This window comes from Zingiber officinale, chromosome 1B, assembly GCF_018446385.1.
Source record: "Zingiber officinale cultivar Zhangliang chromosome 1B, Zo_v1.1, whole genome shotgun sequence".
In the NCBI taxonomy this organism is placed as follows: Eukaryota; Viridiplantae; Streptophyta; class Magnoliopsida; order Zingiberales; family Zingiberaceae; genus Zingiber; species Zingiber officinale.
Window position 1 is genome coordinate 17,810,005 of NC_055986.1, and position 18,868 is coordinate 17,828,872.

Below are 18,868 nucleotides of genomic sequence, written 5' to 3' on the forward strand. Positions count from 1 at the left end.
ACTTGGACTTTTCCCTTGATAACACTCACTAGCACTTTCACCTAGCTTCACTCACTAGGATTTTCACTTGGCTTTACTCATCAGTATTTTCCCACTCGGCTTTATTCACCGGGACTTCTACCTACTTAGCTTCACTCACTAGGTCTTTCACCTGGCTTCACTCACCAAGATTTTCCAACTGTCTAGTTTCACTCACTACGTCTTTCACCTGGCTTCACTCGCCAGGATTTTCTCTTGTCTAACATCCAGTTAGGACTTTCCCAGTCAAGTATCCGGTTAACCTTGACCTACTTGACTCTTCTTCACATCAAACTGGTCAGTCTTTGACTAAAAGGGAATTATATCAATAATCTCCCCAATCGGACGATTACATCTACAATCTCCATGTATTGTCAAACATCGAAACCCAAACATCAAGACTCAAGCTTAGTCAACCTAGTCAACCTTGACCCAGGGGATATTGCACCAACAGATGAGACCTTCTTTCTCAGTTATCCATTCATCATCCGAATTAATTTCATCAACTGTAATGGGATCAATCTTATCTCTCCTCCTAATGCTTCTCTCCCTAAGCTTGAAGTTATATTTCATAAACACCAACGTATTTAACTTTGCATGTTCAAGCCTATTTCTCTTTTTTGTATGAATATAATATTGTAAAGAAGAAAACATATATAAAAAATTAAACAATGATATGAAAATTATAAAACAATTAAAATTCAAGTAGAGTTCGAATATTCACCGATTCAAAAGTACTCCAATTTTTTTCACATCCCGAAGCACTACAAGTGAGACTAAGCACTCGAATTACAAACGTAGTAAGCTCGTGTGTCTTACTTCCAAAACGTTCCCACCATGAGGCTATTAACATAAAGAAAATGAAAATTATAAGAATGTATATATAATTTTAAAATACGAATGCTAGTATAAAAGGTTAAAAATTGAAAAGAGTCTGTAAAGAAGTAAATAATTTTACCCGGAGTCCGCAACATTCTTGTTCACTTTACTATTAGAGTTCCAAATTCTCCTTTAGCTTTGTTATTCAAGTCCAATTGGATGTTCGCTTTAAGACAAACATTAGAAGACAACATCTTATCCATGCAAGCATACAATCCATCTCTAACTTCATCACAATCAGAAAACCTTTCTTCATAACGCAATTGCAAGTTCAAATAGTACCCGACCACGTGTAGAGGATGATGAAGCTGCGGAGTCCATCGTGAATCATTTTTTTTTTCCAAATGGGCTTGTATTTTCTATCAACTCCCTCACAATTAAATTTTATTATCTCTTTTTCCTATCCATAAGTTCATAAATATATCCCATGACCAATCTCTCCTCTGAATCAACTTCCCTTAACATACTTACAAGAGGAGCAACACTCTTAATACAAAATACAACATGTGGCCAAAAGTTGGGATCATTAATAACAATTCTCTTCACGACCTTCCATGAGTTGTTTGAGATAGTGGTGAACTAACCCAATCTTCGGAAGCAAACATTTGTTCAAGTGGTTTTTTAACCTTATACATACTCTGAAGAGTGAGAAAGGAAGTAGTAAAGCGAGTAACAGCAGGACGGAGAATTTCTTTATCGTTTGTATACTTTCTCATCAAAGAAAGTATAGTCCCATGACCATAAAGGAACTTCACAACCATCTTAGCATGCTCATTTGTGTCAGAAAAATCCTCCAACATTAGATCAATGCAATGCGCCACATAAGGTGTCCACTAAATTCTGTGTTTAGTCTCCATAATTCTTTTCCCTGCCTTAATGCAATTCAAAGCATTATCCGTGACAATTTGAATCACATTTTCCTCTCCCACCTCATCAACAACGTCATCAAGATACTTAAAGTTCAATTCCCCATTTTTAATAAAAGCTGATGCATTAATAGATTTCAAAAAGAAAGTGTCGGTAGGATTATTCACCAAAAAAATTGATCAAACTTCTACTCTTCCCATCCGTCCAACCATCGAACATCATAGTGCATCCAAATTTTTTCTATGCCTTTTTATGCTCCTAATATATTACGTTGATGTCATCAACCTCAGCCTTAAGTGGCCAAGTTCTTAACTCATGCATTGAAGGAGGCTTGAACCCTCTTCCATATTTTGCAATACCCTCAACCATAGACAACCAATAAGGATCATTCATAACATTAAATGGAAGTGTGGCAGAGTAAATAAAACGACCAACTCTATGCTTCACATCAACAAGCAAATCTTTTTTTATGCCAAATTAAGGGTTGTTTGTCTAGGTTCCAAACTAACGAACCCATGAAGAGTACCTTTACCTTTTGATTCACCACTACCAGACAATCCAATTGAATTTCCCCCTTCACTTCCAAGTCTAACCTTTATGATTGTGTACTCATGCTCTGGGGACCCTTACCAATCTCTCGTGACAATTTCGTTTGTTAGCTTTTAGATGTTCTAATTTTATCAAGTGATTTTCTAATTTCTTGCTTAATATCCTCCGGAACACTAACACAAGGTGTAACCCTTTTATGAGTTTGAGCTAAATGTTCCTTTAAGCGAGTAATCCCTCCATTCGATATATGGTGACAAAATTTGTGCCTAACAGATTCCCCTCTCCTTTTAATAACAATACTTCCAACCAATATCTTTTTTTTTTTTTTGACAAATTTGTAGATATTGCAAATTCCAAATATACAATCAAAATCTTAGAAAAATAAAAGAAAAAAATAATTATTTTCTTGACACTATTTGATTATCTATGAATTAAGGAGAAAAAGCAATCGAAAGAAAAAAAAAAACTTCACTGTTTGAACAAATAATTAATTAATTCTTTCTCTAATTTCACTGTTGATTATATTAGAAGAAAAATTAATTAAAAATTACAAACAATTGACAGAAAGTCAGAAACAAACCAACAACAACAACAACAACAACCAAGCCTTTTCCCACTAAGTGGGGTCGGCTGTATGAATCCTTTTACGCCATTGAGCTCTATCTCCTATTATATCATCATCTATATTTAAATAAATTTTATCTTGTTTTATTGTTGCTAACCAAGTCTTTTTTGGTCTTCCTCTTCCTCGTTTTATATGCATGTTTATCATAGTTTCACTGGAGCATTTATCGTCGCCTAAGTACCGTCTTAAACGTGTCTCTCCGAGTTTTCCTCGATAGATCAACTCTACTTTCTCTAACGCCTCATTTCTTATTTTGTCCATCCTCGTCCACACATCCACCTAACATCCTCATCTCTCGCTCTCAACATTCGACTCCATATAACATAGCGGTCTAGCTTTTATAGAACTTACCTTTAAGTTTAAGAGGTACTTCTATTTCACGACGCTCCCCTCCATTTCACCCATCCTGCATGATTCTATGTAAGACATCTCTCTCAATCCCTCCATCATTTGTAAAATGATCCTAAATATTTAAATTTCTCGGTGCAACTCGTCCTCTCCTATCTTAACAATTGTTTCATTACTTCTAATATTGCTAAACTTAAATTCCATATATTAGTCTTTAATCTACTAAGCTTAAAACCTTTCCCTTCTAGTGTTTCCCTCCAAGATTCTAGCTTAGCATTTACTCCTTCACGTGTCTCATCTACCAAATAATATCATCTGCAAACACATGAGTTCATCCATAATTAATGTAAAAGATAGGGACTTTGATCCTTGATGTAACCCTATCTTTATTGAAATGCTTCAGTTACTCAAGTCTTTACTCAGTCGTTACATCCTCATCATATCCTTAATTAGTTCAATATATATTACTGCTAACACCTCTCTTTCTAAAATTCTCCATATAATTTCTCTTGGGACTCTATTATTTTCTAAGTCAATGAATACCATGTAGATCTTGTTTTTGCTCTCGATATTTTTCAATTAATTATAAGATGTATAGCTTATTGTCGACCTTCCGTACGAACCCAAATTGACTATGGTCTCCTTCCTTAATCTTTTTCTATTACTTTATTAGTTTAATACTCCTATAGTTTGCACAATTTTGTACGTCTCCTTATTCTTATATAAGGGAACTTATCCTCCATTGATCGGCATTTTTTCGCTTTCAATATCATGTTAAATAATTTTATAATTCAATACCTTGTTTCCCAAGCACTTCCATACCTCTATCGGAATATCATCTATTTTGGATCTCATTTAAAGCTTGTTTTACTTCGAAGTTTCAATTCTACGATAAAAATTAAAATTTCACGCTCATTTGACTAATTAAATTACCTAAGTTAAGTTGGTCTCCTAAACCTTCATTAAAAAGTTGATGAAAATACCTCTTCCTCTTTTATTTCTTCATACTATACTATTACATTCATCTTTAATACATTTTATTTAAGATCTCTTGTTTTTCTTTCTCTCGCTTATTCTATAAATATCTTTTTCCCTTCTTTTGTATCAATTTTGATATAACCGCTCAAAAGTTTCATTTAAACTCTTTCTTCTTTCTTGCTATTGTATATTTTTTAAATTTTCCTCGTCTTACAAATATATAATTCCTATAAGTTATTCGTTTTTCCTCACTTTCTCTTGACTTTCTCATTCCACCACCAAGATTCTTTACTTACGGTGCATGCCCGACTCACCGAGGACACTCTTAGCTCCTATTTTCAACTTTGATACCATCTTATTGCATGACGCAACTTTTCACCTAACTTGTCAGATTTACCTTCTCTTTAAATATATGTTTCCAATCCTTTAACTTCCACCACTTAATTCTAGGAATTGATATATTTTCTTCTATCGATACTATGTTTGAGGTATATACACTACCCTATGTTGGGTAGTTAAGCTTTCTCAGTGACTTTGCAATCTTTACAAATCTTTCTATCCTTCTTCCTAACCATAAGAAAGTCAATTTGCGATTTATTATTCCCACTTTTGAATGTGACAAATTCTTCTCTTTTCTTAAAAATGTATTAGCTAATATAATATATTTCAAAATCTAATATAGTTTTCCTTCCTCATTTCTCGCTCCAAACCCATAACTCTACCCTCTTCCACATTTTTATTTAGATCACCTCTATTAAAATCCTTTCGTTTGGTGGAATATTTTGTAATATTTCATCTAAGTCCTCCCAAAACCTTAATTTGGTAGATTCATCTATGTTCATAGTTTCTTCGCCACTATTATCTTAAGAGTTATAATTCTATCCCCTTCTAACTACTCCTACAACTTCATCCTTTAACAAACTATACAATAATACACTCCATTTCTTGTTTTACTTTTATAACTTAAAACCCGAGTTCTCTATCATCTTCGCTTTCTCACCTATCCATTTTGTCTCTTGTCACATAAAATATTAATTTTCTCCTAATCATCATATCTACTACCTCCATTGATTTACCAATGAGAGTTCCATATTCCATGTTCCAAATCTTAGATTATTAGTTTTCCTATCATATTTGTTCTTATCTAACCTATGGTGTGAGAACTCTTGCCTATTTAACACTACACCCAAGTTCTCGTGGAGATGTAGCGGTCCTTGCCGTTGTTACAATCGAACCCTGTAACGCGAACTCTTTATATTTATCACTACACCCGAGTTCCGGAGACGAGACGTTACAGTCGGACCCTGCAACGCGTTCCTTCCGGGGAACAACCTAGCATTAGCACAATATTTTAATGGATTCATTCATGAAATTTTGCCATAGTTTGACGCTGGCTGGCAACCTAACGCAACCCTCCTCCTTTATCCGGGCTTGGGACCGGCCATGACTGGTCAGAAACAAACCAATCGAAGAAAAATGAGAAGGAAGGAGAAAACCTCACCTTCAGTCGTCGCCCTTCGCCGTCCCTTGCCGCTCGCCGCCCCTCTCTAATCGTATTTGAACCTGTCCTTCTTACTCACCTCTGCCTTTGCCCTAGCTGCTCGAAGGTTTGTCACGATTCTGCTATGTTAAAATCTGATTTTTGCTTAAGTTGATTTGTAATCAACTAAATCAAGATAGCCCAAGCTATCGCATGCTATGGGCCGCTAAGTTAAGATAGTGCACGCGATCGTGTGCTATCGACACTATTGTCCCGAATAGCATGGGCTATTTGGGACAATCGCTAATCAGCAAACGTTATGTAGCGTTCGCTAATCGTAGCGCGTGATAGGGTGCTACATAGTGCGCTATTTGCCGTTATTGAAAACACCGCCTATGGTTGACAACAAGATTATGCATAGTATAGGTACAAAACTTAAATTGACTGAGGAGAATTCATCAATGCCGTAGCATATGCGTTTAGGACATATATCCAAACAATGCCTAGAACGGTTAATGTCATATGAAATTCTCAATTCCCTTAATATGTTAGACTTTGATGTCCGCATAGAGTGTGTTAAGGGGAAGACAATTAACAAAAGAAATAAGGGAGCAAGTCGATGTAGTGATGTCTTAGAGTTAATACATACAGACATTTGTGGCTCATTCGTTAAGATATCTTGGAATAGACATACATATTTTATTAGTTTCATAGATGATTACTCTTGATTCGACAATCTGTACCCTATTTATAAGAAGTTGTAATTTTTGGACATGTTCAAAATTTTTAAAATCGAAGTTGAAAATTAACTAGGTAAAAAAATTAAGCCATCAGATCTGATCATGGAAGTGAATATTATGGTCTATATGATGCATCAGGTGAACAACGTCCCGGACCTTTTGCGAATTACCTTATTGAGCGTGGAATTGTGCCTACTCTCAGTTAGAATGGTGTAGTTGAGCGCCGTAATCGTATCCTAAAAGATATGGTAAGAAGTATAATAACTTTTACTTCTTTACCTGAATCCTTGTGTGGTGAAATACTCAAGATTGCAGTTTATCTACTTAACAAAGTACTTAGTAAGACAATAACTAAAATCCCATTCGAGATATGGACGGGTAGGAAGCCTAGCATTAGACATTTATATGTCTGGGTTGTCTAGTTGAGGGTAGGCCTAATGAAAAGAAACTGGATTCAAGGAATGTTAGCTGTAATTTTGTGGGTTACTCCGTGAAGTCAAGGGAATATAAATTTTATGATCTCACTAATATATCCTTCTTCGAAACGGGAAACGTTAAATTCATTGAGGATAGTGGGAGCATTAAGGTTAGGAAAGTATTTTTTGAGGAAAGATTAGTAATTCTCCCGTGGTCACTATGAGTGTAATAAGTAATAGTATGGTTACCACACCTTACGTTATGGATATTGCACATCCAGTAGGAGTAGTGAATTAAAATATTTCCGTGTCATCTCTAATGCAATTGGAAGGTCCTTCCACTCAAAGTGAGATATTGCCTTGATGGGCAAGTATCTCAACCACCTTAAGAACAAGTGCTTTTAAGGCGATCCACTAGGGATAGGAGATCCACGATTTCTCGTGATTATGTTTATCTCTAAGAGCTTGAGTTTGATATAATAGCCGCCCGTGATTTACCTCCTCCGTGTTGGCCTTGGGACGGGTTGGCGGGGGCACTGAGGGCGAGCGTATTCGCCTTTTGCCACAATTGAGTTTGATATAGGGTTGGAAAATGATTTTGCATCTTTCTAAGAAGTCAAATAATGCTCTAACCTTGAAAGGTGGATAAACGCCATGCAAGAAGAGTTGAAGTCTATGACAGACAATGACATTTGTGAACTTGTCGAAGTACTTTAAGGTACAGACTCTTTGGTTGTAAATGGATATTTAAAACCAAACTGGATTTAAAGGATAATGTCGAAAAGTATATGACTCGTTTTTTGTCAAGAGATTCACTTAGAAGGAGGATATTGATTACAAGGAGACTTTCTCACCACTCCCTCAGGGTAATCATGACACTTGTAGTTCATTTTAATTAATAGCTACACCAAATGGACGTAAAGACTGCATTATGGTGCAATCAGATAACTTTGAGTTTGATGATTCAAAGCACCTAGTATATAGATTAAAGAAGTCCATTTATGGTTTGAAACAACCGTCCTGTAGTGATACCAAAAAATTGATCAAGTGGTCGTCTCATTTGGATTTAAGGAGAACCTTGTTGATTAGTATACATATGTCAAGTTGGAGTAGGTTTGTTATACTTGTCTTATATGTGGATGACATATTATTTGCAAGCAATAATAATGATCTATTATATGAAACCAAGTCATTTCTATCCAGTCATTTTGAAATGAAAGATCTTAGTGAAATATCCTTTGTTTTAAGCATGCAAAAATGCCATGATCGTTCAAGAGCATTCTTGGACTTTTACAAAATGCCTATATTGAAAATATATTTATAAGGTATGACATGCAAAACTGTGCATTTAGTGACACACCTATGCCTAGAGGTGACATATTCAGTTTGTAGCATTGTCCACCGTTTGAACTTGAAATAAAGGATATGGAATAATTCCCTTATGCATCGTGGGAAGTCTCATGTATGCACATATTTGATATTGACCAGATATAGTGTTCACAGTGGGGATGTTAGGCAGATATGTAAGTAACCAAGGATCGTCGCACTAAAAAGCGGTAAACAGAGTGATGCGGTATTTGCAACAAACTAAAGGATATATGCACATGTATCGGAGGTCAGATCACCTGGTGGTAATTGATATTCAGACTCCGATTTTGCTAGATGGTTGTATAGTAGGAGGTCCATTTCAGGGTATATTTTCATGTTGGTTGGAGGACTATATCTTGGAAGAGCGCCAAACAGATGCTAGTGGCCACTTCTACTAGGGAGACAGAGTTGATAACATACTACGAAACATCCAATCATGGGATTTGGCCGTGAAATTTCATCACAGCGTTACAGATCGTTGATGACATTGACAAACCATTGAGGATCAACTATGATAATAAAACCGCCGAACTTTATGCCAAGAACAACCGCAGTTGTTGAAGTCCAAGTACATCGACATCAAGTTTTTGGAAGTTAAAGAAAAGAGTTCAGAATCATCAAATGATAATAGAGCACATAAGCACATATTCTATGTTGGCAAATCTACTCACCAAGGGCTTGGTGCCTAAAGTGTTTCATGCGCATGTTGTGTGTCACGCCCCGAGGGTAAAGTTGTCCGACGAAAATCGGACAACACCTCTCCTATAGCAGTGACAAATGAAACTAATATACATTGCCACAAGGCTACTCACAAGCAAACTAAAGCCAACACGGCTGGATGTAAATACAACTACGCAGTTTATAAGCAGCCCACACCGCTGGAAGTAAATACAACCACGCAGTTAATAAATAATCCACACGGTTGAAACAAAACACAGCAGAAGTCACAAAATAACGATCACAAAACCACAATATAACTAACTGCGAGCCGACTCGGCTTGACACGACCATATTAAACCAAATATACGAAACTATAAAGCTGACCTCCATACAAAAGATACATATACATGAATAAGTCCAAAGCCAATAATACGAACGAAAGCAATAACAGAAGAAGTCGCTCGATGTGACATGAGACTGACGAACAGGATATCCAAGCGACTCCATAAATCCTTTACCTATTACCTGGCGAAATAAACCAGTTCATGAGATGGTGAGTGCTGGGACTCAGCGGGTAATAGACAGATAGTGCATGAACATAATAAAGAACTAGAGATATAAAGGTATATAGTCTTGTAGGAAAAATAACAGATACATATTAAATGTCCATACCTGAAATCATATCCTAGGTTAGTAATAGAGGTCAGGATTAGCAAAGATCTGCTACAAGTACTGCTCATAACAACAAGGATAACATGTGAGGTATATACATACTATTAATAAGTAAGTCAGTGTCTAAGCACATGCAACAGGTATATAACTCAGCATATGAAAGCATATCACATGGATATAATAAAACAATTGCATAAGTAAGCAATCAACAGCATCAGCAGGTATAATAACAATAGCGTATCCACGGATGGTCACCCCGCCCACCCCTCTGCACCACGACCTCTGTATGGTTGAGAGGCCGGATCAATGACAACTGTACTCACTACAGCCGCCACTACTCTCGAGTGACCGAGTGGACAGGTGCTGAGTAGCTAACTAGCTACGTAGCAATGGGGTCTCTGCTGCTCGCATCTCTAGCTATCACTACCCATAAGTGACCGAGTGGGAGCATGACAGGACAAGCGACATCTGCTCCAGCTACCACTACCCATGGGTGGCTGAGTGTGCGGCGCTGGTCAACGACTCTCTCGACCACAAGGGAGAATTTGTCGTTGACATACATGCAATGATATGATACATAAGATGTAACAATCATCATATATATATATAAACATAAATCAGGTATGCTACAGGAAGCCAGCATGCTCAATAAGGTATGTAAATTAACAACAATCAAAGCAAGTAAACATGATATCTAGTACCTAGTATCTAATATCTGCTAAATATCATAGATGACAACGAGAGACTGTATAGACCATTATAACAATCATCTCAAAGATTGAGTGGATAAATATCAAGCTCAAGAAAAATACGAGTGGAATCAAGGTAGTACAGCAATTATCCGAATATATAGTTCATGTACTAGGGTCAAAGAACTAAAGAAATAAAGCAGGAAATATTCGCCTTTATCTGTCGATCGTGCTAAATAATCCCACATCGAGATGCTTGTCTCGAATAAACGTCTTGCAAATTACATGATGTACAGTTTAGCTAATCACATATGTAGTAAATAATTAAATAAAATCCCCAATCTACTTATGGTACTCTAATCGAATATGATTTTTGATTAATCCCCCAATTAATCTTAATCATACTACAACCTAATTAGATTAGGTTTATACATGAATCATGAATTAACCAATCATTTAATTCATTACTCATGGAACAACTCATCCATAAATCCTTTAATAAAGAATTATACCACAACTTAATCAATTTCTATTAACATAATCTTCTTTAACAATTCCCCAAATAAATGATTACTAATGAATCCAAATCTGTAACTAAATTCCAAATTCATCCACAATTGAAAGTGAAATCAAATCTCCATCATCAACATGTTATAAATTCCAAATCAATCCAAGGTTATCAATGAGATGTAGATTAATCAACTAATTAATCTATTTAGATTTAGTTCGTTACCTAAATCAAACATCGAACTTCTTCTATGGTGGCAACTCATTGTGGTCACCTGAGACACCCATCCGGACTAGCTGCTGGTGGAGCTACTGTGGCCGGAGCAAGGCTGACAGAAATCCAAGGCCGAAGCTACAATGATCGACCAACCTAGTTAGCACAAACTTCCCATTCAAAAATCAGAATTCAGATCTCTACAACCCGAAAATCAAAATGCCAAGCATGTCTTACCTAAAACCAAGCCTGTAATTTCCTCTAGGATGAAACCCGAATGCTGCTATGCTAGAAATGGTGCTCTCCTCTTCGAATCTGAAGAAGAGATGGTGTCTTTGATCGCCCCCCCCTCCGAATCTGGACAGAGCACCGATGGGCTCTAGGGCACAACATCGAAAGGAGATGACAGTGATGAATTAGAAAGATGAGAGCCTGGTGGTGGTTGCTCGGCACTGGCGACATGATTGAGGAGAAGGCCGCGACTGTGAATCAACAGCTCCCTGCTCGTGGATGGAGAGACCAGCGGAGACGACTCGTAGAGGACAAAGGCCGAACAGAACTCGACGATCAAAGGAGGAGAACATCAACCCTCGGCCGATAGTGGATTGGGGGTCGGCGTCGGCAAATCGGGTGTTAGCATCGGCCATGGAAGCTAGGGCATAGCTCGCAGGGGAAAACGGTGATGCCAATGCTCCGGTGTCGGCCCACAGCAGCTGATAAAGGCCCCTAGCAGTTGGCGGTGGTGGATTTGCGTCGGCGATGAAGAGAGTTCGGATGGAGAAGAGGAAGAGGTGGCAAATTGGGGCGTTGTAGTGATGCGAGAGGAAGAAAAAGGTCGCCATTGGCTTGCTAGCACTTGTGGTGGCCGGTGGCGTGGGCAATGAGGAAAGGAGAAGCAACGGTGGAGAGGAGAAGGTGACACGGGGAGAAGGGAGAGGGCGGGGGGAATTAGCGCAAGAAAGGAAGGGAGGAGGAAGCTTCGGCAAATGATTTAGGGCACTTAATATAACTTATATAAGTAGGGTTTAATTTATTAAACCTTAAGTTAATTCTTCAATCAACTCCCACTTAAATGGTTATTCTAAACAGGCTTTCTCTACGCCCGATCATTTCATCCCCTTAAACGTGTTATATGGACTCCGTTTAAATCCTAGAAAATTTCTAAAAATTCTTGAAAAATCTAATAAGGTTATTACCTTGATAACACTTATTATTTAATTATTGGATCTTACATTGTGGATAATAAAATTCTTGAAGAAATACTCATCTAGTGGGAGCTTGTATTTATTTTATTGTTCTATGTTAATAAAGACATATTTTGTTTTGATTATTATACGTACTTAAAGTTCAAAACATTAATGAATATTTATATGTTTGTTTGACACTCTAAATAAAATATCATGATTTATTATTGCAGTTTAACATTTGATGTTTGTAAATATGATATAAATTCCTTTTAAAATCATAAGGCTTGGATCATTATTTGCTATTGCAGTTTAATATTAAATATTTGCAAATATGATCAGACCCTTTTGGGTCAGGACCAATTGGAAAGTAACATGTATTGATCACATTTTATTTAATTTTCATACTATACATCCACATCTTGATATATGTCACTAATGATATTAGTATTATGATTACTGTTGAGGTTTGTTATTGTCATATATAGTAGTTATGACATCTTTAATTCTATACCATTGAAGTTAATCGACCAAATTGTTTACAGGTATACAGTACCTATACAGTTTGATATCAATTAAAGTTATATTCGTATATCATATACACATCACATGTGACCCAAGTGAGAGATTGTTGGATTTAATCTCTTTAAGGTGGGCTTAATGTAATTTGTATATGGTAATATAAACCGAACTCATTTAAGTGATCTAACTTGAGATTATTAGGTTTCAGATTATTGGATGTGTAGAACTCTTTAGCTCGATCCGTTATCATCTATGATTGATAATGAATTGAATTCTAATATAAGGGAGAGGTCCCCGTTGAATTAGAGTATCTTGACATCTCTTTCGTTCCCCATTAACAAAGAGTTTTGGCGCCGTCACCCTAGTTCCTTCGGAAGATTTTTTTCCGGTTCGAGGATGATGCTCTACGACAATGTCTCTTCTTGCATTCATGTTTTATCGTCCTTACTACAATTTTTTCATTGTTTTTATTATGCTACACATGCGATGTTACTAGATCTTTGTGCTTAGGGTTGTATTTCCTATTCGAGTTCTTGTTCAGTTTCTAGAATTCATGCGGCTTAGAAAATAACTTCTATCATTGATATTGTTAGAATATTGTAACATAATAACTAGGGGTATTATTGTAATTATGCTGTATATCCTTCTCTATATAAGTCAATAACTCCGTGGTGTCTAAGACACGGTTTTTCTCTTAACATGGTATCAGAGCCAGGTTAAAAGAAAACTCTAATTTCCTATGCCGTCGCTCTCTTGCGTTTTCTCTTCTCCGCAACCCCCCTTGCTCTCTTCCGCGATTCTCCAGCGACAACGAGTGTCGGCGGATGCGAGCGACGACAAAGACATCCCAGATCGTGCTCAACTCATTGGAGGGGTTCTCCGGCGTTTTCTCCCCTTCCGTGGCTACTATGCTGCTCTCGCCAGCGCGGGTTGCAAGGGCTAGGGTTTCCACAACGATTGGTGGCAGCGGCGAGCTTCGATCTTCATCTCATCAGAGTTGTTCTCCAGTGAGTTCTCCACCGCACAAAACCCCTCTGTCTCCACCTCCCGATGCGCCGTCCCAGACCCCGATCCCACCCACGGTGTCGCTTCCATCGTCATCCTACTTCTACTTTTAGTGGCGGATCTTGCTTCCTTGGAGACCTCGCCGTCGCCCTCGCCCTCGCCCTCGCCGGCCGTTGGTAGCCCGATCCACTCTCCTCCTGCACCCCCTCCGGTGATTTCTTCCTCATAGACTCCTCTCTCTTCTCCACCTCCTCCCTGACAGCACCCTCTTCGTATTCACCAACAATCGTGCGATCGCCCTCGACGTGACCAGCAAGCGCACGATCCGCAAGCTGACTCCCGATCCTTGTTGAAGAGTGTCGACTTCAATCTAGGGTTTCGTTGCCGCAGTGGTTCTGCTCTCTGAAGGCTTCCCGTGGATGTGGTTGTGGAAGTAGGGAGTTTTCACCAGAGAAGGGGATAGCCGGTTGCCTCTTCATCTTCTCCTTCGACGTTCTTCACAGTTCTTTCCAAACTAATCAATGGCTACATCCGGCATCCCAAAGCCAGATACCTCAATCTTTACCAACCACATTACTGCACCATTCTCTTCCGAGCAGTTGGATGGTAAAAATTACGTCTCTTGGGCATTTCATATTGAGCTTTGGCTTGTTGGACAAGGTTATGAGGCATATCTCACTCAAACTGAAGAAGATGTTCAAGTCGCCGAATGTCCTCTATGGAAGAAGGTTGACGCTAAGTTGTGTTGTATTATCCGAGCCACCATCCATCCATCTCTTAGGAATGTCTTCCGTACTCACAAAACCTGCAAAACCGTTTGGACATAGGCTCAACAACTCTTTACAAACACCTCTCGGCGATTCTATCAAGTTTGTGAAGATCTTATGACCATCCTCAGTGCCCATCAGATTAAGGATTCAGTGTCAACTTATCTGGGGTTTGGTCTCTAGCCTTCTTTGTGACTCAATGAATTGCTACCACCTGCGGCCAGTCTTATTGAAGAGCTTGAAAATCGGAAGAAATTTTTTATGTCCCTGGCTTTATATGGTCTGCCTCCAGATTATTCTCATGTTCGTGATCAGATCCTGGGCAGCCCCACAGAAGCTATCATGGACAATACCTGGGCAACTCTCCTTCGTGTCCCGGCTAAGATCTTGACGATGCCTCCTTCCGTTCCTGTTGACTCGTCAGCTTTGGTCTATCGACACAACAACATACCTCCGCCTCGCAAGGGTGGCAAAGGCTGTCCTTGGTGTGATCATTGCCACCGCCCGGTCCACATGATTGATAAGTGCTGGGTCCGCATGATCGACCTCCTCGCACTGCTCAAATCGTTCAGAATTCTGTTGCTTCTTTAGCTTCCACTTCACAGTTAACACCGGATCCGACCCCATAACCTTCCTATAATGACTTTTTGAAATGATTTGAGGATCGTTAGGCTTCTGATTCCACTGCTACTGTTGTACACGCTGGTAATTCCTTTGCTGGCATATCTCACTCTTCAGGTCCTTGGATTCTTGATTCTGGGGCCACTGATCATATCACTTGTAATAAATCTCTATTTTTCTTCTCTCACTACTTTTGGTTATTTACCAATTATCACCATGACCAATGGTTCCCAAACTTAGTCCAAGGGTATTGGTATTGTTCATCCTTCTATGTCTCTTTCCGTTTATAATGTTCTTTATGTTCCTGGAGCTCCTTTTAATTTATTGTCAATAAGTCAACTTACTCAGTCTCTTGATTGTGTTATTTCTTTTAATAAAACGTCTGTTTTCTTACAGGACCGGAATACAGGGGGGATGATTGACTTCAGATGTGAGTCTCATGGACTTTATCGACTTCAACAACCCTCTCTTGTTGGTTCGGCGGCGGCTTCTCCACTTCTTATTCATGCTTAGTTGGGACATCCTGGTTTTGATAAGTTGAAACAATTACATCCTAGTCTCTCACTTAGAGCCTTTGTCTTGTGAGTCGTGTCAGTTAGGTAAGCATGTTCTTAGTTCTTTTTCTCCTCGCACTGTGAGTCGGACTACACTCCCCTTTGCTTTGGTTCATTTTGATGTTTGGGGTCCGAGTCGTGTTTCTTCTACATTGGGATCACGATATTTTGTTACTTTTATAGACGATTTTTCCCATTGTACATGGTTATATCTGATGAAGGAACGTTTAGAATTGTTTTCTATTCTTCAAATTTTTTTCATGAAATCAAAACTCAGTTTGGTATTTCTCTTCGAACTTTGCAAAGTGATAATGCACGTGAGTATCTTTCTACTTAGTTTCGTTCCTTTTTGGCATCTCATGGTGTACTTCATCGCATGTCTTGTCCTCATACCCCTCAACAGAATGGGGTTGCAAAACACAAGAATCGTTATCTCCTTGAGACCACTCGGACTCTTCTTCTCCATTCTCATGTTCCTTATCAGTTTTGGGGTGATGCCGTACTTACTGCGTATTATCTCATCAATCGCATGCCTTCCTCCACTCTCCAGGGTAAAATACCTCATCATATCCTCTACCCTCATCATCCTTTTCATCCTTTACCACCTCGGGTCATTGGTTCTATATGTTTTACTCATGATCTTGATCCTAGCATTGATAAACTTTCACCCCGGTCTCATAAGTGTGTTTTCCTTGGGTACCCACGGTCTCAGAAAGGGTACAAGTGTTATTCCCCTACTCTTTGTTGGTACTTCATCTCTGCTGATGTCACATTCTTTGATTTGGTTCCATTTTTTGGGCCTCCCGCTTCCCAGTCCGAGGTTTCCCCCTCTCCAGCTGCACCAGTTACTATCTTTTGTCCTCCGGAGGCACCTCTATCATCCCCAGCCTCGTCTTCTCCTTTGTAGGTTTATCAGCATCATCCTTGTCCTGCTTTGTCGCTGACCGATACTGACACTGCCGTGGACACATCTTTGGAGCCAAGTCCTTCGCCGTTTCTTCCGATCCCATCTCCTGATTCTGATATTCCTATTGCACTTCGAAAGGGTATGTGTTTCACTCATAATCCTTCTCCTCACTATGTTTCTTTGAGTTATCATCGTCTTTCTCCTTTCTATTATTCTTGTCTTTCTTCCTTGTTGTTTGTTTCTCTTCCTAAGACTACAGGTGATGCCTTTGCCCATCCAGGTTAGAAACAGGCTACGCTCGATGAAATTTGTGCTTTACAGAGTAGTAGGACTTGGGACCTCGTTCCTCTACCACCTAGGAAGTCAGTTGTTGGTTGTCGATGGGTGTATACGGTGAAGATTGGTCTAGACGGTATGATTGACAGACTTAAGGCGTGTTTTGTCGCTAAAGGCTATAATTAGATCTTCGGATTGGATTATGGGGATACTTTTTCTCTTGTTGCCAAGATGTCTTCTGTACGCCTATTCTTGTCAATTGCTGCGATTTGCCATTGGCCTCTTTATCATTTGGACATCAAAAATGCATTCTTACATGGTGATCTGCTTGAGGAAGTCTACATGGAGCAAACTCCGTGTTTTGTTGCTAAGGGGGAGTCTTCTGATTTTGTATGTCGCCCGCGACAATCTTTATATGGCCTCAAGCAATCACCCAGAGCATGGTTCGGTAGATTTAGTACTGTAATTCAACAGTTTGGCATGACTCGGAGCGAGGCTGATCATTCTGTCTTTTATCGCCACTCATCTACTGGTTGCATCTACGTAGTGGTTTATGTTAATGATATTGTCATCACAGGTAGTGATCATCTTGGGATTTCACATGTGAAATAATATTTTTTTAAACATTTCCAAACAAAAGACCTCGACAAACTCAAATATTTCTTGGGGATAGAAGTAGCACAGTCTAAATAGGGAATCGTCATATCCTAAAGGAAGTATGCAATGGATAATCTGAAAGAAACAGGAATGTTAAACTCAAAGACAGTCGACAACCCTATGGATCATAATGTCAAGCTCCTGCCAAATCAGGGGGAGCCTCTTCCAGATCCTGAACGGTACAGACGATTAGTAGGGAAACTAAGTTACTTTACCGTTACTCATCCGGATATCTCATTTGCGGTAAGTGTAGTAAGTTAGTTTCTCAACTCTCTATGCAAAGAACATTGGGATGCTGTGACTCGCATTATTCGATATATCAGAGGTGTACCAGGAAATGGTCTTTTGTATGCAGACAAAGGACATACTCGAGTCATAGGGTACTCTGATGTGGATTGGGTAGGATCTCCCACTGATAGAAGGTCCATTTTTGGGTTTTGTATATCTGTCGAAGGTAACCTTGTTTTTTGGAAAAGCAAAAAGTAAAATGTTGTGGCAAGATTCAGTGTAGAAGTAGAGTATCGGGCTATGACTATACTAGTCAAGAGCTTATATGGCTAAAACGGTTGCTTTAGGAACTCAGGTTTGGGAAGGTTACACAAATGTCACTTATATGTGACAACTAGGCTGCCATGTATATTGCCTCGAACCCAGTTTTTCATGAGAGGACAAAGCATATTAAAGTTGACTGTCACTTTGTTAGAGAGAAAGTCATATCAGGAGAAATATCTATTAGTTTTGTCAACTCACATGATCAATTAGCATATATATTTACTAAGTCACTGAGAGATTCCCGAATGACTACATATGTAACAAGTTGGGTACATATGATCTATATTCTCTATCTTGAGGGGGAGTGATAGAATATTATAACATAATAACTAGGGGTATCATTGTAATTATGCTGTATATCTTTTTCTATATAAGTCAATAACTTCGTAGTGTCTAAGACACGATTTTTCTCTTAATAGATATGACTGGAGATTTTGTTTTGTTATTTTGCAGAAGAGGCATTATTTTAAGATAATTGAATGGATACTTTCTGAAAGTAATTCTGTTGCAGGAAGAGGCCGACCAACCATGGAATGGTCTACACGATTGAAAATTGCTTTGGGTTCTGCCAAGGGATTGGCATATCTTCATGAAGACTGTGAGTTATTCTGATATTTTGTATGTTACAATTGTTTCGAATGTTCATCAATGTAGAATTGATTTACTCTTTTGTATCAATCCTTACTAGGATTATTCTGGTGCGCAGGTCACCCTAAGATTATTCACCGTGATATTAAGTCATCCAACATTCTCCTTGATTATAAGTTTGTGGCAAAGGTAAACAAATCTACTGCGTCAGATAATACATTAAAA

General features: G+C 38.6%; 1 protein-coding gene across 2 annotated transcripts in view; it reads left to right on the top strand.

Annotated features, from left to right (window-relative positions):
• LOC122051807 (proline-rich receptor-like protein kinase PERK1) overlaps nt 1-18,868 on the top strand; it is a 28,343-nt gene that overhangs the window by 7,444 nt on the left and 2,031 nt on the right. For both annotated transcript variants that reach the window (XM_042613109.1, XM_042613115.1), the window contains exons 3-4: nt 18,567-18,653; nt 18,762-18,832. In XM_042613109.1, the coding sequence (XP_042469043.1) occupies nt 18,567-18,653; nt 18,762-18,832 (158 nt within the window). The remainder of the gene's footprint in view (nt 1-18,566; nt 18,654-18,761; nt 18,833-18,868) is intronic.